The 20,938-nt window shown below is 37.0% G+C and overlaps 1 protein-coding gene across 9 annotated transcripts in view; it reads right to left on the minus strand.

The window, feature by feature from the left end:
- Positions 1 to 1,009: 1,009 nt before the first annotated feature.
- Positions 1,010 to 20,938, minus strand: part of ARHGAP29 (Rho GTPase activating protein 29) — a 50,128-nt gene continuing 30,199 nt past the window's right edge. Inside the window, exons 4-23 of one of the 9 annotated variants that reach the window (XM_038143788.1) lie at positions 19,964 to 20,060; positions 19,535 to 19,607; positions 15,658 to 15,718; positions 15,025 to 15,162; positions 14,674 to 14,738; positions 14,122 to 14,232; positions 13,930 to 14,010; positions 13,446 to 13,634; positions 13,072 to 13,209; positions 11,616 to 11,806; positions 9,626 to 9,792; positions 8,978 to 9,103; positions 8,707 to 8,805; positions 7,025 to 7,188; positions 6,605 to 6,793; positions 6,326 to 6,463; positions 5,152 to 5,384; positions 4,078 to 4,384; positions 3,805 to 3,913; positions 1,010 to 2,862 (exon numbers count right to left, since the gene is read on the minus strand). In XM_038143788.1, the coding sequence (XP_037999716.1) occupies positions 1,964 to 2,862; positions 3,805 to 3,913; positions 4,078 to 4,384; positions 5,152 to 5,384; positions 6,326 to 6,463; positions 6,605 to 6,793; positions 7,025 to 7,188; positions 8,707 to 8,805; positions 8,978 to 9,103; positions 9,626 to 9,792; positions 11,616 to 11,806; positions 13,072 to 13,209; positions 13,446 to 13,634; positions 13,930 to 14,010; positions 14,122 to 14,232; positions 14,674 to 14,738; positions 15,025 to 15,162; positions 15,658 to 15,718; positions 19,535 to 19,607; positions 19,964 to 20,060 (3,575 nt within the window). In that variant the 3' untranslated portion in view covers positions 1,010 to 1,963. Of the gene's footprint in view, positions 2,863 to 3,804; positions 3,914 to 4,077; positions 4,385 to 5,151; positions 5,385 to 6,325; positions 6,464 to 6,604; positions 6,794 to 7,024; positions 7,189 to 8,706; positions 8,806 to 8,977; positions 9,107 to 9,625; positions 9,793 to 11,615; positions 11,807 to 13,071; positions 13,210 to 13,445; positions 13,635 to 13,929; positions 14,011 to 14,121; positions 14,233 to 14,673; positions 14,739 to 15,024; positions 15,163 to 15,657; positions 15,719 to 19,534; positions 19,608 to 19,963; positions 20,061 to 20,938 lie in introns of all 9 variants that reach the window. The other 8 variants (XM_038143792.1, XM_038143790.1, XM_038143789.1 and 5 more) reach the window with 8 other exon arrangements.

Raw genomic sequence — 20,938 nt, forward strand, 5'->3', positions numbered from 1 at the left:
GTATGGCAAGAGCTAGTAGTAACTGGTATTATGACTTGATTAAGAAACGTTTGTCTGCTTCTCAGGGGTCAGTATTCACTGATGTGATTCTCTATCTCAGGAGCCTGCTCTGGGGAGTACTAGAGACCTCCATCCCAGTAGCTGAAGAGCTTTATTAAATTAAGAAATTATTAAATTGAGAAGTTTAATTTCTTAAGCCTTTACCATATCCCGTGTTAGACATGCTGAAACAAATACAGCAAGACAATAAATTTAATGATAATTCACAGATTATTTTGCGGTCCTAATCAATATTGATCCTTTCACAACTGTGCTATGAGGTTATGCTACACTGTCTTTAATGATTCATTAACCAATTGTGTGGGGTATATATAGTCCACTCCTCCACTGTCAAAGTACAACAAACTCCCATCTACGTCAAGAAGCCTTTCCACGTATTTTGTTCTGCAACTCCCAACACCAGTCTGGGCAGACAGCAGCATCTGGGACTTTCAGCTCCTCTGTAATAAGAGGCAGCTCCCCAAAGAAACAATCTCAAGCATGACCAGAACCATCCAGTGATAGGATAGCCTTTGCGAAGAATTCAAGTCCTGTTTCTGTGGAAATGCAACAAGGAATCAAAGTCCAGCATTGTGAGCTCTAGAAAGAAAAATCAGACTATATCCACCAGAGTGTGGGATTTTATCTGTGGTGTTTTAAGAAGATTAATACACCAGTACCTTTGCCAAAGTCCAGTGTATTTCCTGTTGCAAAACAGGAAAGTGATTCTTTGTCTTTGCCATCCTTTGAGAGTCATCTTGGTGCTTACATCAACTGTAAACAACTTACATCAACTTAAAACAACTGTAGTCTATAGTATGCAAGAAAGGGTCATGTTAATTGTAATCCCATAAAGAAAAGCGTGCCACCCCCTAGTGCCAGAAGACAGTTGTAGGAGAGTACTACACTACTGCAAAGGCCAAACATCTGTATTTTAATAAGTTAGAAGAAATCCAGATAGAGAAGCCATAGAGTCACTGAAATGTTAACACATTAATATATTGTAAAGCAAATATAACACAGTGTACACATAAAAAACATTTCATACAAAGTGAAAACCATTAGATGCACCTACTAATGCTGATTTTTGGTTATTTTTATCTGTTTCACAGAAACTTGGAAACTAAGCTCTTCATTTCAGTTACACCAGGTTAAGTGGTAAAACTGATCTATAGCAAGCAAATCACTGCCTTGTCATTCACCTGGGAAAGACAACACCAGGGCAACTGAGTGTGTCCAGAAAGGCACCCAAGTGAAATAGGCTGTGCACATTTGCCCCGCTCACTAAGCTATACAAGAGTCCAGATGTGAATTGACTGCTGCTTCTGAATAGTAAAGCTCAGTAAGTGCATCCTTGCTGTACAAAAAAAAATTAAAGTGACAACGGAAAACTGGCAACAGATAACCATGTCTGCCTAAAATATACACATATGATACATAACTATTGCCATGCTGGCCAGTATGTAAGCCTGTTCAAGAGCAAAGCTTTAATTGCACAGATTAGAAAAATGAACAAATGCTTTTACAGAGCAAAGCACAAGCTTTGGTTTATGCTTAGACAGTGAACATTAAACCTTCCATTTTTATTATAACATCTATTAAGAAAAATAGCTGTTTCTCTATGAATAAGCACTCCATTCCACACAATGAAATGAAGCTCAATGTCTTATTCAATGAACCCATGTGTCTAGACTGGGAATGTAATACATCTTTATTGAAAGCTACTGAACTACAAAAAGTTTGACTTTTTAAAGTCACAATTCCCCAGGCCTCCCCCCATTTTTAAAATGCTGCATATATAAAAATAACTCCAATATGGCACAAAAGTGGGATTCTCAAGGGAAGGCAAAGGATAAAGGGGCAAAGGGAAGCCTCCACTGGGCAACATCAAGAAATTGCATATAGTCCAAGAGGAATTTGCACCCTATACAAAATGAGCTTCCCTGTGCTCCAGTTCTTGGATCCTTTTTGGTCTCAGTCTGTGGTAAGCAGGCTTCAGATCTGTGGAGTGAATGTCCTCTGAGCTAGATTTCTGTTCGTTTGTGTTTTGTTCAGCATCACCTGACGGAAGTGCAGAGCTCCTAGCCAGTTTCACAGTATTATCCTGGGGGAGCACGGAGCTAGCACTGGTGGGTGCACAAGCTTTAGCAGAAGAACCATCTCCATTTTCTTTTGATTTGTTAGAAGGTGGTTTATAAAATGTCCCTGGGGGTGGCTGCAATGTTCTTGGTGCCCTAAAGGCAGCAACAGGATTAACATCAGGACCATTCTCTTCTGCTGCTGTCCTTCCTGACCCGACAACAGAATATGGCTTATTAGGAAGATTGGCTTTAGCTGAATTGTTACCAATGCTGCATGATGATGATAAAGCACCTGCAGTTCCACTCTCGAGTGCTCGGATCTCCTGGGGCACGTTAGTCACGATCATTGCTGTCCTTGCTGTGATATCATACTGTTTGTACTGCTTGTCCCAAGTTTTTCGCAGCATCTGGGTGTCATAACAAGGCAGTCTGCAGCAGGTATCAACAGCAGGGAGGGCCTTCACCTCTGAGACTTCTTCAATAGTAGGGCTTCTGCCCAGCTTCTCTGAACTTATTGCCCCTGCATTTCGTGAATTTCTTTCATTCAAAACACATGGAGGAAGTATTCGGTCTACAGGCAGGCTGACAGGGCGAGACGCTGGCTTTGTCCTTGGAGCCCGCAATGGAACTTTGGCAAGCTGACGGTTGGGTTTTACAGCAACTAGGCTAATTTGACAGGGGTCTTCACCTAGAGAAAGGAATGGATCGTTGTCTTTCTCTGTAGCTGGACTCACAACATCACCTAGAAACCCAAAAAGATGTGACTGGATCTTTTCACCAAGAGAAATCAGCAAGACTTCAATAACCCATTGCTAGTTCGTACTTTAATGGGATAGCTTGTATACTACTAGCAAAGGCCTACTCTAACCAAATGTAAGCATTTCACTAGCAGTAAAACACAAACTGTACAGCTCTAACCAAAGAGAAAACAAAGAGACACTTCACTTTTTGGCTGGTGCTTTGCCATCCCCGAATATTTTTAGTTTTACTGTGTTTCAGGATGTCGCACTGTTGGTGTACAGGACATGACTGAAGCAGTAACATCAGATGAAAATCAGTACAATTAAAAGGGAGTATGTATAGTTACTCCTAAATGAAGTACGTTAAATCATACCTACATTAAACTAAACCCCTGTAGTAGCATAGGCAGATAAACAGAGAAAAAATTCAGAGTTAGAATAAGGTTAAAGGCAAACCTGAGGTTTTTTAAGCAAAAATACTGATATCCAAAATGCTCTGATGATTCTGTCAGACAATTACTCTTTCCAGAGCCTTCTGGTGTAGTTCCAGTGAGTGGCAATGATACGTATTTTGGGGGAACAGTGGTCAAAATACATAAATTGCTGGCTATTAGCTTATAGCATTGTAGGGGACTTCAGAAATCAACATTCACAGCATAATTAGGACTTTTTTTGTTTGCTTTCTTTAAAACAAGGGAGAAACCAAACCACTGTTATGCTCCTTTACCAAATACTTTAAGCTCTGATTCCATAAACACAGATTTCTTAAAAGCCTTTAGAAAGATTTAATTTTCTCTTCTTATTACAAAAATAAACAGTGTATCAAACAGTGATGAACAGGTTTTATCACTTCCTTCTGTCTATACTGCAGAGCTTCATGCACTATAATCTAAAGCATCCAGGGCTTCTTATTTACCCACACCCAGATGTAACAGCATACTAACCAGTTACAGATATATCTGCTTCTTCTTTTGTATTCCTGCTATTCTTCGATTCAAAAAAGATTGCAGCTGTTTCTGAAGCTCTTTCACATGGAACTATTTGAATACCCTGCTAACAAAAGTCAGAGCAGAAGTACATGAGAACTCAACAAAACAGGCACTCCTTATCAAAAACCCCACAAAGACTTATTAGAAATGTGCTCTGGAATGCTCCAGAATTTAACACAGAAGTTAATGTAGCACAGGTAACATTGTGGCAGCAAAAGAGTCACTCACTTCCTTTACAGCAACAAACGATTTCCTCTGCTGCTGTGGCTCCCTCTCATCTGCTGATAAAGCAACTCTGACCGTACCAGCTGTTTCTTCAGCATGACAAGTGCTCAGAAGTGGTTTCAATGAGACATCAAATATCTTTTCATAGTATGTTATGAGCAGCTCCACTACCCGGGCCTGATAAGGGTAGTCCACAAGTGATGACAAAGAAACTGTAGCATCGGTTTGACGGGGTCTGATCAGAGTTGGGCCAAATATTATGCCAAGGTTGCTGGCTGACATTTTATTTTCATCGCACTGTTCTGTAACTCTGCACAAAGAGGGGGAAAAAAACCAAACCAAAAGAAATCCTCAAGTGTTAAAGGGTTTTATTACTTCAGAAATATTTTTGATATTAAAATCTTATGTCTAAAGAGGGTAAGACAATAAAAAACAGAGTGGGTTTGGTAGGCAGGCAGAATCTTCAGTGCAGACCACATTTAACAGTGGTCTGAACTTCTCACACAGGGTGTTTTTATGTCCTATTTGTTAAAGTTATTTGTGGCTATTTGGCATTTCTGGGGTTGGGGAAAAGAATGTCTCTCATTCTAAGTAATAACACAGCTATAGCCCAGTATTAGCCATTTTTATAGGCAATCATCAGTTTAGTACATCATCATACATACCACCATTTGGAGGACAAGGAAGTAAAATGTGACTGAAGAATGGTTATTAAGAGGCATGATACAACTTTCAATTTTCTGTTAATAGCCATCAAATCACTGCCCTATCTTTGTTACATCACAATTTAAATCTTATTTAGATCCCTGCATGTGACACTAATTACTACTGACCCCAATGCTAGCAGAGAATCAAAAATAATGGAGACCAATGCTTTCCCTGCTTTATTTCCCTTTCATATTCTTCTTTCACTTGGGAATTCATTACATGGAAAAAACTCCAGCAACAGAACAGTGTCTTCAAAGGCATATGTGACTTCTTCCTCAACAGTCACCAAAAAGGTACAAGAGATTCCTAGCATGCAGCATGTAGCAGTTAGGTTTTCAACATCAGTTTGCATTTAAAGTATTTTCTTACCTGTGAAGGTGTCCAATAAGGTACTGAAGAGTGTTATAGTTTGGTACAGGCAGTTGTTTCAGAAGATCTTTAATTTTAATGATGATCCTGTTCAGTTCAATACAGAGTGACTGTCTTGTCTTTGCTTTGGGGCTAGCTTGTTTAGCATCCAACTCCTCATTAGCGTTTTGACTTTCTTTTGCAAGTCCAATGAACTCATTGTAAAGCCGAAACAAAATCAAGGGCTCTGGAAGCTGAAGAAATACGAACATTTCAGAAACATACTTAAACCTGAATTTTAACTATATCCTTGCTGGTTTTTTTCAACTTTTTATGGTCTAGCATATTTTCTTAGATGATGACATTGTTTAATCCTTGTTCATTAGCTCAATCCCCAACTTTCCTTTTTCCAATCCGCACCTTTTTCCAGAAATCATTTGCTAACCCTCTCCTACAACTGCTCCAGGACTGAGCATTTTATTGAAATAAGATTTCTAGAAAAGAAGTTGATTTCAAAATCATTTAGTGGTGATGATCATAGAATTGGAATGTTCATCACTCACAGCCAGTGTGAGGAAGAGGACAGGACCATCCAGCTAAAGATTATTCCTTTCAGGGCTAACATGTTTTCAGAGTGACTCAATAATTTCACTGGGCTACATCACAGCTTCATTTTTTCACATACATATTGAAACTGTTTTAGAAAATTAAATCATGAAGCTTTAAAGCTCTATTTTAGAAGAAAAAGATGGATAATCCCTTCATAATGAACACATCATGACCACTATGAGTGTTTCATGATGTTTTTGTTAGCAGGTATTAACAGGAATATATCAGCATCTGTCTGCATTAAGAGGCAAGAACATGGGAATCTTTTAAACTCCACATAAGACAATCAAATTCACTAATCAGAAAGGTTTTAGAAATTAAACTCTACTATGAGTAGACAAACAAAAGCTTGTTATGCATATGGGGCTAAAGAAAGCCACACTTTCCATGTAGAATACATATTGTAGTCCCAGCACTATTCCCAGCCCTTGTCAGGTTCCATGTAAATAAAGAAGCCATTGCAGTTATACAAGGCACTTGTTTAATTGCTGCTGTAGGAGTGCTGAAAAGGAGTAGTTGTTTTGTACTGTACTGAAGAAATATACTACAGCACTTTGGTTTTCCATCTGACTTCTCAATTCCATACCTGGCGGAGATACAGCTTGAGAACATTGCTAATGTCATGTGCATAGAGTTCTGAGAGCTCGACCAAATCCTTTCCATTTTCAAAAGCTTGACAAAGCTTTTCAACTCTTGACTTGGCTCCATTCACACGATAGATGCCCTAAAATTAAAAGATGAGCACAACTCTATTTCAATTTGAATGGAACTTGTAAAACACAGATGATACTGACAGAATTTAAATCTAAAGAGAATTTTTTTTTAAGATTCTGTCAAACTTAAGCATGAACAAACTCGAGCATACCTTGACATTCAGTGCTCTGCTTTCAATTTCTGACGTACACTTTTTGATGATGAAAGGAATGCCATCAGGAATATTTTTAGCAGCTTGGGCAAATTCCACTCCAAATAAGTGAAGCCTTCCATGAAGCTTTTTGTGCCCACATTGAATAGCTAAAGTCTCTAAACATTTTTTATGGCATGCAAGTGAACACTACAGGAGAAGAAACAAAAAAGCACATAGCTTGATATAATCTGACACCATAAGAAATACTTCTGCTTCTCACCCCATGTGTAAGCAATACAAAAAATCTGTTAGTATGGTGTGCCTCTGCTTTAAGTTCATGGTGGTGATATGAGACACAAATGCCAGTTTTTATACAGAAACAGAACTCCCAACTTTACATAAATCCCAAGCAGCAATTAAAACTGATTTTCAACTTACCTCTTCACACTCAGCTCCATGAAATACTACTAGGCCGTCACATTCTCTGCATTTAGATGGAGCTCTCAGCTTCCGGAGTTTGTGTGTTTGTGCTGCTTTGGACATATTAGCATTTCTAAAAGGTCCTGGAGAATTTGCAGTTTCAGATGTGAGATCATTTAAACCTGAAGAGAATTTCCCTGTTATAGTCATTTTAGTATCTACTACTGGGGTGGTAGTTACTCTGATTTTTTAGAATTGTGCTGCAGAACAGGTCTATAAGTCATGGCAGCTATCAAAGTAATCAAGTCAATCACAAGGAGGCAACACTACGTTCCATTTCACATAACATAGACATTAACTATCAAACAATCCTATGTAAAAGCAGAATCAAACAATCATTTTTGCCTTATTAATATTGAATTTTCTCCTGTATTGTGGCAATGTGAAAATATTAGGACATTTAATTCCAAGTGCCCTGCATTTCAGGCAAAAATTCATGGAAGTTTAATTTTATACATTTTGAAATCCTGTACTAAAGGATGAAAGACAACTTGTTTTGGCCTTTAGCGTTTCTGAAATGCTTAAAAAAAGGAATATTTTGCAGCAAGGAAGAATTAACAAATACTCATGACAGCAGCCTCATAAAAATAAATTTAAAGAAAAAAATCACTGATTCTGAGTTTCCTGTAACAACATGAAATATTTTCTAGAGGATTCTAAAACTAAAAAGAATAGCAACTGATCCCTTTTGTGTCCAATTATTTTCAGGCAATTTACTTAAAATGCTATCAATAACTCTGTGTACCAAACCCTTTTGTTTTATAGGTAACTTAAAATTATCACATTCAGTTAACTGCCCAGAAAGCTTCTTAAATACTCAAGCACTGATTAAACAATACCGCTCTAAGTGAAAGCTTGCATTCAGTAACACATTGCCATGCTTTAAGTCTAGATCTGAATTAATGCTGCTTACCACAGGTTCATTCCTAGAAGGCAAAGTATACATTTAGGAAATAAGGGCTAAGTTAAAAATTTCCTAAGGGCTTTACTGAGCAAGTGCCACAAATATTTCAAAATTAGTTTGTAAGTACTGTAGACACACAATAGAACTGTTTCTGATAATCCAGTTATTCGGGTTTCAATGCCTGTGGCAACACTGTCGTTATACAGTCAAAATTTATTTGAAAATTAGAAATGGCCTGGACAAATCTGGGACAGACATTACTGAACTCATTTATCTTAGCTGAAAAGGTGAAAATCTCAGTTACTACCCTAAATATTTGGTTCCACTTTTTTTCCAATTTTCCACTTATCAACTCTACGTATTTATGCATTTCATATCCAAGTTTAGAAGTGATCTCACATAACTCAGTATGGAGCTAAATTTAAATGCAAATGTCTGGAGGGAATGGTTAGTGGATCATTTGCTTTACCTCAAGAGGGTGACAACACTAGAAATGTTCTATGGCTGTCCATACAGTAACCTAAAAATATAAAGGCAATTCTGCACCACTTCACTAAAATGACTTGAACATTATTCTTCATCTCTCAACCTGACGTGGATGCATGTTGCATTGAAAAACAATGCTATTGGCAATCACACCTTGTTAAAGCACTTTTCTTAAAAATATTAGAAAGAAAAGCCACACACTGTAACAAAAAGCATCTTCTGGAGACATCAGGTACAGAAACAACATTACCACAGTCTGAAGGAGATGGTGGCTCTCTTTCATCAAGATCATCTGCAGATGACATAGTCCCAGTGGAAGGTGTTCGGGGAAGTCGTCTTTTAAAATCCCCTAGCAGATGAGAAAAATTTTCAGGAAGTTGTAAGTATCAGTCCGACCCAACTGTTAATTTTTCATTATATGCTCTGCTCAATACTTGTTTATTTAACAATGATGTTTTCACTAATACGAAACAGTGCAGGGAAAAGACTTCGGGTTAGTATAGCAGTGAGGGCAGCTGTACCTGGGCTGGCAGATGGAGAATCCATGGATCGGGACTCACTGCTCCCCCCTGCACTTTCAGAGTCACTGCACATTCCTCCACTCTGGTTGCCAACTGACCATGATCTGAACGGCGGTGGCCCTCGCACTGCTTTCGAACAGAAAGTTCACAAATTCCCAATGTCAAAGACAAAATTTACTTTTTTTAAGCTGAAAACTAATTATGAGTACATTCAAAATAGGAAAATTTGCACAAGTTACACGAACATGCAATATAGTGAAAAAAACCCAGGGCATATATTCCTGTAAAAGCTTCAGGAGCTAAGAAAATTCATTTCAGCAACTTGACAATTGTGCTTTTGCAGAGGACCTGCAATCCACATGGAATTTACAAAACTAATGGATTTTCAATCCATTTCAATTGCTGGAGTTTCAATTGAAAGAGTTTAGTCCACTGAGTTTGACAGTACTTGCTGTTTGAATTGTATCTCACCTTTCTTGCCAAAGGATCTAGGATCAGGCAGTTTTCCATTTGTCCTTATTACGCTCAAGTGCATAATGTTTTATAGGCTTTGAATTTTATAATACATTTTTAATCTTTCAGCGTTACATTTTAAAAAATGTTTATTTATTTAAAGACTGAGCTCCAAAAGAAATATAGAAGAACTACCTGGAATATCTGTGTTGCTGGAAGATCTCTTCTCTCTAACCTTTTGTGAACGATGATAAACTGGGCTTCCCACATCATCTAATGTCTGAGCAGGGAAATCTCCTGAACACTGAGATAAGTTACCGTGGGATGTATGGACACTGTTTGTTGATTGCTTACTAAAAACCCTTCAGAAAGAAAAAAAGTAATTTGAAGAATGAATAAGACAGAAATTAATGATAAATAATGCATTTTTTTAATCCCTGGGCAAAAAAATGCTACATTTAATTACTATTCATGAACATACATTTTTGACATGTCATTCTCATAATTAAATTTAATTCCAAAATTAAACAATAAAAATATTAAAAGAGTGGCCATTTATTTTCAATTAAGTATGTGAGATTTCCCAGTGCTTTCTCTCTGCCCAGAGAGAATCAGCTTTTCCACATCTTCATGTATTATAAACATTATCTTACAGACTTTGAAAAAACAGCCTATCTGTTCATCTGAAGGCAAGAATAATCAGAAGCCATTGTATTCTATGATTATGCTTTCCCCTCCAAAAGATTCTCTGACCAGCCATCAGGACCATCCACCTAGAAACACACAGGTGTTCACATACTGTGCTTTTTAAATGCACAGAAAATGTGTTGAAGCTGCCAGAGTGTCAGTCCATTTTGAAAATCCACTCTCAGTGTAAGAACAGAATAATGTTAACAGTAATTAACATAAAATGCTGAAGCACCCTGGGGATAAAACAGCCTGCTGGCCAAGTTCAGCAGTCAGGAAGCTGTCCCTTAATCAGTTCTACCCTATCAAGCTTAAGGGAAACAGAGACTGAAACACGTTCAAATTTGCATTTGTTCAAGGAACAGTCCCTTAAATTAATGCAGAATCAAACAATAAAAAATGATCAAGTACTTGAAGAATCACAAGGCTGTGACAAAGAAAATAAAAGGTGGGCAAAGGAGGAGAAAAAACATGCTCCTATAAATGTCAAGCAGTAAATAGCTGTGAGAGCACACAAAGTGTTGGAAATTTCACGCTCATCAGTTTCTCAGGGAGCTACACAGTTAAACCCCCCAAAGTCAAAGTTTATGAGTATAGCCTAAATCAGTCTTAAAAGGCAGGAAATTTACAGACAAGAATTAAGAGTCTCAGCTTTAACTTTGAATTTCCTGCCTTTTGTTGGTAGAAGTCTGACTCAAGCATTTGGTTTTTTGTATTTAGTTTCCTTTTGAAAAACGATGACGACGCTTTCCTGTAGAACTGTGAAACACACAGATTGAAATGGATATTCTGGTGCTTTAGTGCCAAGATGACCATTTTACAACAAATTAAAGGTGAAAAAGCATTTGGCATGCTGACACAAGGAGCTGTCTTTATCTTCAAGTCTTTACTTCCACATTAACTGGATCTTTCATAGTTTAATAATAAAAATTCTATTTCATAGAGGTTGGAAAAAAATAATTAAGTTATAACATGTCCCTGCAAATGGACTCTGAGCTTTTTTTAGGCACATAGCATGAGATACAAATCGAGACACACTTCCTGCCAAAAATGTTGCCAAATGTAAACAGTATGAAAGAAGCTACTGTATGTAGCAGCAAGGCTTGTAGAAGAGGAAAACTACCTCTTGAGACTTCCTAAGTTACTGATTTTCAAGTACTACTGCCACACAATCCTACCAAGTCCAAAATTTACATTTTTCATATTAACCAATATCTACATTAAAATAGTAAAAAGTCAAGTCTTGCACAACATTTGTCAATGTTTTAGCAAGTATTATTGCATGAAATGGCATTCTGCCTTAGAATTCAGAGGCAGAATTTAATGTCAAAATTATATATAAACTACCATCTAAAAGATGAGACAAAGATAATAGTGAAGCATGGTGAAGCACCAGGATTACTTTAGTTCCTCCAAAAATATTGTTTTATTGTTAAACACATATGCCTAAGTGTTGGATTTTAAACCAAGAAGTTGCCACCTGTACTTTGGCACTTACCCATCAACCTGGGAACTCTGGGTTTCAAAACAACCTGATTCAACAGGAACACCATCCTTTGGCAAGCTTTTCACAAACTCTGAATACTGCTGACCAGGGTCATAGAGTTTGGCACTCTCACAGAGGGACTGGCAGTTAACTGGCAGAGATACAACCTGAGCATGCTGCAGCTGGAACAGGTTAACTGTTGCCTGTTGGGAGAAAGATTTTCATTATTTGTAGATCCTTTACTAAATATTTCACTTACACTTTGCTCAACTCAAATGAATACCCTAGCGGAAGATTATTTCAACAATAAGACTAGAAAATAGTAACATGGTACTTTTTACAGTCAACTTTCAGGAGACTTGCACAAGCTTCATCTGTAATAGAGACATGAATATTTCCCTCCTCTCTGGGTTACTGAATCCTCCCACTAGCAAAGGCAATTCCAATTGCTTCTCACTTTGGGTTGATCAAGATAAACAACAAGGGCTTTTGCTATCAGAAAGACTTTTTTCATGTTCTGGAGTGAATATTAGTCATCACTACAATAATGAAGTAGCTGGAATTCCAAACCCAGGTGAGCTCCATATTGTCTTGTCCCAGCAGACAGATTAAGTGAACACTTTCTTCATTAAATTACCTAACACTTCTAAAAGATTTTATCACATGCCAGAGACCAGAAAAGGGTGACACTGTTAACTGCTTCGTCAACTTTTGGGTTGCAAAGCAGTCTGCAATTTAAATATACTTGAACTGACAAGTCTGTCTATACTTTCTACTGTTCTTATGGGTTGGTTTTAGGGTTGCTTGTCGAGCAGGGTTAAGTTTCATATTTTATTTTCCCTCCCTGTGCTGGCATTAAATTTTCATTTTCTCATCTAAACAAACAAACAGAAAAAAACTAAACAAAAACCCCCAAACATCTCTTGGCATAATGAGTTCTTACATTCTTCAAGCTTTTTTATTTTTGAAACTGTTCATGTCATTTGCAGTTTTGACCATCACTTCCCTATTACACCAATAAATTAGTACATTCTACTAGTCACAATGGATACTGCAGTAACTGAGACTGCCAGCAAGGCTGAAGTGTGTTAATATCCATGCTGGGCTTGATCCAAACGTCTTAGCTAATGCACTAATCAAAGCAAAGAAAGCTGTACTCTTAAGCAACAGAGGAACACAACTGCCATCAAAATTTTGAAGAGATATTTTATAAGGACTGTGTAGTCAGCTGTTGCTTGCAAGGCAACAGCTCATGAAACACCCAGAAACATTCAAGACCCCCCCACACGTTGTTTTTTTAAACTCCTACTAGAAAGAGAACACAGATTAAAAGTTTTCCTTCTTTTTCTGTTGGCATGACATCTGTCCTTTGAAAACTTTCTATTTAAAATGGGGCTTAGGGGGCCTTCTCTTCGTTCTAACAATATATAAATATCCGTGCAAAATGTATTTTGAAGACCATGCTTACAGCTTTAAGAGTAAGATCACACTGGTAAATAAGCTCCCGAAGCTGTGTTAAAACATCACTTTTAAAGCTTTCCAAATAATTTCTTTTTTCTTCAACCTCTGCCATGCTTGCTTTATAGTGTTCATTGGCTTCTTCGGCCTAAAGAAAACACAAGTATAGAGAGCTGATGGATTACAGGCCTTGATACCAGAAGCAATAAAAAACTCCACTCAATATGCTCGTATTTGAGATTCCCTTTTAAGATAAAAACCCAAAGGAACATAGCATGATTAAAATTAAAAATGTGAACTCAACTCACTCAAATACCTTCCTTGGGAAAGCATGAGTAAAACCAGTATAGATTGACTTTAAAAGCAAGGAACAAACCCCTTTACCTTTTGAAGAGCTTCCTCTTCTAGCCTTCGTTTTTTCTCAATTTGCTTGCTGAAATCTTTCACAAAGCTTCCACTTGAGCTAAGCTGTTCCTCCTCAGCACGAGCAGTACAGGACTTTGCCTTTTCATACTCATCCTGACGCTGTGTATACAGCAACTTGGCTTTTCTGAGAGCAGCTTCCAGCTCTTGCTGCAGAATGCAGCCAAAGAAAAAGGAGAAGAATAAACAACATTAATTTTTCTGTTATTTAATGTGATGTTTAAAGAGACTTCTGCACAGGTCTGTAAGCTGCAATACCAAGTACATTGACATTCAAAGATAACCTCTTACAAATGCCAGACTGCCATGAAATTGACAGTTACATCTACTTTCATCAAGCCCTAGAGACTATATGTGAATGTAAGAGCAGAACAGGCTAGTTTGAAAGTTTCATCCTTTTGAAGAATTCTAGACTGAACAGTTAAGACACGAAAGAATTACCAACCATTTTTTTCTGTTCTCGTTGCCAAAGGTCCTTGATATCTTTCCTTTGTCTATCCAACTCATTTTTCCTTCCAAGAAGAGGCTAGATTGGAAATATTAACAGAGTACATTAAAGGCATATGGGCTGGAAGTTTGTTTTTTTTGAATATTCTGTAAAATTATATATAGTTTTGTCTTTTTTTTTTAAGCATACCTGCACAAACTTGTTAGACTGGAGAGCAGCAGCTGTTTGTTGCCAAAGTTGACTGTTCTCGATATCATTTTGAAAAGCATTAATGAATATTGACTGGAATGGCATATAATCCTAAAATTACACAAAACATGTTCTTAGGTAAGACAGATATGTAATGTCATTCTAAATGTCTGTATAACTGAACTATTTAGTAAATTATTTACTAAGCTAGTATGAATGTCAGGTATGAATGTAGAAAATTACTAATTTCTCATCTGTGATTAATTTTACTAGGAAAAAGGTCTACAAGTCTGAATCACAAAGCATACAAAGTATTAGTCAGAAAAAAGAATATTGTGGATCTGCATAATCAACAAAAATAATATTATATATACAAATTTCCATTACATCTCTCCATTTTTTAAATGAAGATCTTTTTAACCACTGCTTTATTGTATAAATCAACTCTGTATCAGCTTAAAAATCCATTCCTCAACACCAGAGTTTTACTCCTGGGCAAGCCATCCAATAAAGATTTAAGACTAAAATAAAGCCCCTAAGGTATACACTCACCTGGTGTCCAACAACAGCTTTAGCAGTTTCAGCCATTTTTGCTAAGTTTTTAGCACACTCCAGTTCTGTTAAAAAAATTTCACGTTATTGTTTATATTATAACACAACAACAGTTATAACACATGCTAAATGCTTTTTACAGTCTTCCTTTAACAAACAGACTACAGAGGGGACCACCTTCACTTTGTTACAGGCCTTTAATTGTAGGAAATGCATGATAGCTCTGTCCACATCAGCGGAACAGCTACTAATTTAGAAATCACATTATTGACAGTCTGCAGCACAGAGGCCTGACAACAGATTTAATTTCATCATGACAAAGCTGATTAAATGCCAGAAAGAGCCACTCACCCAAGCTAAGCTTTTTTTCTACCCATGCGACTACATCCTTGGTATATTTTGACCATGCTTTAGCATAGGACAGAGCCGACTCAATTCCACTGTCATTTCTTAGGAGCATGCTATCAACCTCCTCTGCTCGAAGATGTCCTGCAAATAAAGCATCCAACACAAAGCAGTGATTTTTAGACATGACCACACACTGAGAGCAAAGCCAGTATTAGCCAACTGTGAATGCTTAAGCAGCTCTGATCTTGAGTTCGTCTTTAATGCTAGTTGACTCTAAACAGGACTGACAGAGGTTTTAGAACAAATTAAAGGGTCATAGTATTTTATCTGGAGTAGTCATATGGTCAGCATAACTTTCTTCAAGAAAGTGACCCAACAAAACACCAATTGTATGACAACACACAGAAGGCGCTTCAGGCTTTAGTTCTCCCCCACCCCAGCCAAAAGAAAAAGCAGCCTGGGTTGGTTATTTACAAAAGAATGAAACCTTGGCAATAATTTTTTTTTTCCACAGTGAAGTTGTAAAGGCAGCATAGGTGTAAAAAAGTGACCAAGCAACTTACTTAGGACATTTTTAGGCGAAAAAACCCCACAGATTACAAAACTGTGTTTATCAATGTTAAATGAATGGCCTACCTTGAATATCATCCCTTTCATGCAGTGAACCCCCAGACTCCACAGAAAGATTCTCAAAAGACTGGTGTACAAGAAACAAAACATTAAGTTAGCAAAGAAAATCTCTCATTGGAAGTGAAAGCTGACAACATAAATGGCATTATCTGCCTTTTTTTTTTTCACAGATAGAGCAGATAAAGCAAACTGCAACATCACTCCCTCTCATCTAAGGCACAACATTTTTTAAACCCCCATTGCTGGCAAATGAAAAAGAATAAATAGCAAGGAATCATTATATACCTTTACATCAACAATCTTGAAAGTCTGTGATGAAAGAGTTAAATATCAACTAGATTTGTTAAACAATTAAGTGAGCTCCAGCTTTTCTTAAATCCCTACCTATCTTTTAAAAACCTTTTCACACAGACTTAATGCCAGATACATAAAACAGACACAATTCTACAAGCCATTATAATCCTGTATTTCTTCCTCAAGGGAATAAAGTTTTTTGTAAATTACTTGCAGGTGGTGCACTGTAGGCACAACAGCTGACTAGTAACACTTGCTAATGAAGCCCTGAAAATCAGTAAAACCTGACAGAACGTAATCCAATAATAAAAGGAATTTAGCACATCACGTCATCCCTACCTTTGTCCTCATTGCATTTTGCTACCCCTTGAATTGTGCAAGTCGAATTATTTGTAAGACTGTGCTGTAGACCTGACTACTCAACAAATTTAAATGAATAAAAAGTTTACTTTGTAACAACTACCCCCTTAAAAACCAAACCAAAACAAAGTCAGACATCAAACCCTGCATAATATTAAATGGATAAACTACTTCTGAAAACTTTGAAGCACAAAGCAGACAGAAAACAACAGCTAAGAAATAGCTGCAAAGCGTCCTTAAGCTTTGCAAGAACAGCTTATTTCCATTTAGACTTTGGCACTGGTTTATTTTCAGACATTCACTAAAATAGAGCACAGTTATCAATGATACAAGTAGTTTTGGTTTATTGGTGTTTTTTAATGTAAATGAAAATTGATCATAAATCACACAGAAATCTCTCAAGAAACATTGTTTGCTTCACAGCAGAAGCAGCTTTTCCAAAGACCAAATCATCCAAGGTATTAATCATTAATGACATCAAACAGAATCAAAGACCCTAAAGACCTGCTTTTTTACTATTACAGTGTCTAACACAAGAGTTTCAACAAAATGGAAGGGCTTTTCCAGAACAAGTAGGAAGTCTATCCAAAGCTGTCCCCAACTAAACTGGTAAAAAAACTCTAAAATCTGAATTTAGCAATGGATCAATATTTGGTTGCAGAAAAAGCTTGAACATTCCTAGATTTAGTTCAGATTTTATATAAACTATTACTGTCTTCAAGATTTAAAAGATGTTAGGGGAGGAAAAAATAATAATTAGAAAACCTCCATACTTAATATTAACTTGATGCACTTTTAAGTTCTGGTCCTAAATTTTTTTTTCCCATTTCTATAAGACCTAAATCATTGCAGTCCTGAAAACTGTTCACTCCTTTCCAGTAAATCAGGAGCACTAGTTAATGCAGCTAATCAAAGGTCACTCATTCTTTCACATTCACCCACTGCAAATATGAAATATCAAATTTTAGAAGCAAGCATGAACAAATGCCTTTATCTATGTCCTACAACTTATCAGAAGGTGATCCATCCATACAGCTTGCCCCCCCTTAAGCAACCCAATGACTCATCCCAGTAGTCCTAGCAAAAGTTAAACCCCTGACTTTCATTTCCAACTTCAACCTGTCTCTTCTGCCCTTTTTTCCCCTCATTACCCAACTCTCACCCTAACACAGGCAAATCTCTCCACACACTTTGAAAATTTTATCCTTCTTCTTTATTATGCTCTCAGATCTGCATCAAATAGCATTCAAATAGCTTGTTGAGTAATGAAAGGTCAGACATGTCTGTCTGGTCTCTTCCAGTATACTTTAAAGTGCTTTTGTTTTTAATTTAAAAATATCTTTGCTTCCACCTTGTACATCTGGTTGAACTACAAGAGCTAAAATGTGAACAATTACATTTGCTAAGAGGGGGTACATATCATACATATCATTTAACTTAAGCTTCCAAGTGGAATGCCTAAAGTAAAGAATGTAGACTCCCCTGCAGTCAAGAGAAGCAAGATCAGCTCTGCCCACCCCCCTCCTTGGAGCCATCCTCATCAGCTTAATTAGGGAGGTCCCTAACTAAAGAGGCAATTAAAATATTTCTCCTTAATCAACCCTCAGAGTATTTACATGTTAAATTCTACCAAAATGTTATGCTCTGTTTAAAATACAGCTAGCTGCTATGATCACTGAACACACACAACTACAGAAATAGTTAAACAGCTATTAAATATTTTGCATTTAACTCCTGTTAACACTCAACTCCTAGCTGGCCTCCAAATTCCTCTCTGAATTGTAAATCAAAGTGAAATGATTCACCTGTTAAATATGTATTTATTTGCCTAAATGAAAATGCAATTCAGACAGATTTCTCAGAAACTGAAGTATGTTACCCTACCTGCTCCAAAATGTGTAATTGCTCACCTTCATATTAGGAAAAACATGAGATACTACAAAATCAAGGTTTTAAACAGAAGCTGATTTCTGAAGCATCTAGAATGGAATTCCTTCTTCATTTCACTATATTCAAATTTCCCCTTGGCCTTCCCCTCAATCCCCATGTTCAGAAAAGGGATCTTTTAAGACAATCAATCATTCACTTCACAATACAATATATAAGACCATCTGATTCCACAAGCACATATTTTTGGAATGCAAAACCATTTCAAGATTAAAATGTTGGCAAATTCAGCAATTTCTTTCTGCTGGTGAACCAATTAGATAAATCAGTACTTCTTCAAATAATCTCATTTAATTTATATGAGATGCTGGGTTCTATGCTATTTTATTTCCTATTTTTTATCAGTGACCTAAATTTAAGTTTGCTGGAACCATTTTCTGAGTAGCCTACTTTTCCTCCACATTGTTTATGAAGATAAGCTTTGTAGCAGCTACAGAAGTAGAATTTGTGTGATAACACACATGAGAAAAAGATGGATTATCAAACATAGTAAAAGTTTGACAAGACTGTTCAGCTGTAGCTGCATGGCTTGCTGCACACAAGCCTGTGTGAAGAAATGCTAAGTCTTAAGTGTGTTTCAACAAAGCCTTTAAAAAAACACATAATCTAACCTTTTTAACCTTGCTGCAACTTAGCTTGTAATACACACTAATTATCAACTGTATTTTCCTTGCATGTAACTCTTAAATTTGTTTCATTTACCTGAAAGTCTGCTTCTCAATACACAAAAATTCAAAACAGAACTTGGTACAGAGCATTTTTCCATCATAGCTTCAGAGTGTTTAAAGGGAAGTTTAAAATGTTAGCGGTTTTCTTTATCTATAAGCTGACAGCTCTTCTAGTGAATTGTTGCTGAAACAGTTACAACACAAAGTGGGCTTTGAAAGAAGAAAAGGTAATTTCGTCATAAATATGAGTCTTTAAAAGCCAAAATGAAGTCCTTAACCCTTTGGTTTCCAGGTTTAACAGGTAATTGTCTAACTACTTCAGTGAGCAATCATTCAAGTATCTTTCTTTCCCCCATTTATTTTCACTTAACCAATTTAGAAATCTTAAAAACAATGGCAGCAGATAGCCCTGTCAAGTGATCGCTATCATTTAGAATTGAGAATACATTCAAGTATTTAAAACGTTGAATACACATTTTTCCTGGGTTGAAATCTTGTTTTAAAACACAGATGACTCCTAGCGTCCCAGCCCAACAATGCAGAGAGTTTCAGTGGAACTGTAGTCTCCTTTAACAGATATCATTTTATGCTCCAAGAGACCGTGTTTAGCCTACCCGACTTCTCCGAGATACAGGAAGTCCCAATGACGAGCCATTGTCTACATCTCCCATAAGGAAGTCTGAAACACTGCCAGAAAAACAAAGAATTGTGTTACTTCATTACTTTGCCTCACCAAGCAATTCTGTACCACTGAATTCAGAAATTCAGATGGTGTTACTAAGTCCTTTAAAAGCTCTGCAAACCATTTTTAGTAGACATCTTATATACTCTGCAATTTCTATACCATCCTAGATTTCCTTATTAAGGAAAAAACCAAACTGACAAAAACCCCAAACAGTAAAATTGTTCTAGACGTAGCTAATTTAAATTACTTTATCAGAAAATAGTTGTCCAAAAGAAAACTAAAGCTTTTGTTATTGTTGTGTCTTAATTTGATTCGGCTCCATTGAGTTCTTTAAAAACTCTTCTGGATTCCAACTTACACGTTTCCAAAGGTGAATGCCAATGTTTCAATAGAAGAAAATATTTCACCGAAGAGTTCTCTCTTATTTTCTTCATTAACCTCTTTGAAGTTCACCGCTTACAAAAGAAAAAAAAGAAAAAAAGAAAAGTAAACCAAAGGGTGAGAGGCGGAGTCAATTAAGCAAGTTTACCAGGCCTAGAGACAAATTTTATACACAAAGTCTCCTGCAGAACATGCAACACTGTGCTTTTCTGAATAATTGAAAAAACATGGTTTTAAAGAAGATTAGTAAGAAAGTAAACACTAAAGGGAAAAAATTAACACAATCCAGATGCTTCCCACAATGAAACCAGATTACTCTTGCACTTCCTGTATCTTCCCACTTAAGGAGCAGCTTTGTGTGGAAATGTTGGTAATGCATGAACAAAAAGTAATTTACCAACCAGAGTCAAATCACACAGCAACAGCAGCACCACAAAGCAGCTCACAAATGCAGTCAGATATTGGAACAGCTGTTTCTTTTCTGGTTAGAAATTTCAGAATTCCGAACATGAGCAGGAGTTTGTGGGGGTGCCCCCTCAAGCGAACGCAATCCAAAACACAGCATTTCTGGCTTGAGCACAGGCAAGCAGAAAGTTATCAAAAGGTGTGTCCACTGCAAAACCCTTCAATTATTAGCTCCGCAGTCTGGCAAAAGCCCCTCAGTTTTTCCTGTTAAAAGTGGGGAAGAAACTCAGCATAACTATTGGTGGTCCCAAAAAAGAAAAAGAGCGTTGCTGGACAAATTAGATGGTTTGAACTGGTGATCAAGTACTTAACTACTCAACACAGCGTTTAGCACTCCTATGACAAGCTGGAATAATGAGACAAGAAGAATGATTCATCCAGAGTTTCTATTAACAACTACTAAACAAGAAGACAGAGGGAGAAAGGACAAGACAAAAAGCACGACCATTTTTGTCTGGTTTCAACTTAACTCCTTTATCAATGGTGA

Source organism: Motacilla alba, chromosome 8 (assembly GCF_015832195.1).
Source record: "Motacilla alba alba isolate MOTALB_02 chromosome 8, Motacilla_alba_V1.0_pri, whole genome shotgun sequence".
NCBI classification, from domain to species: Eukaryota; Metazoa; Chordata; class Aves; order Passeriformes; family Motacillidae; genus Motacilla; species Motacilla alba.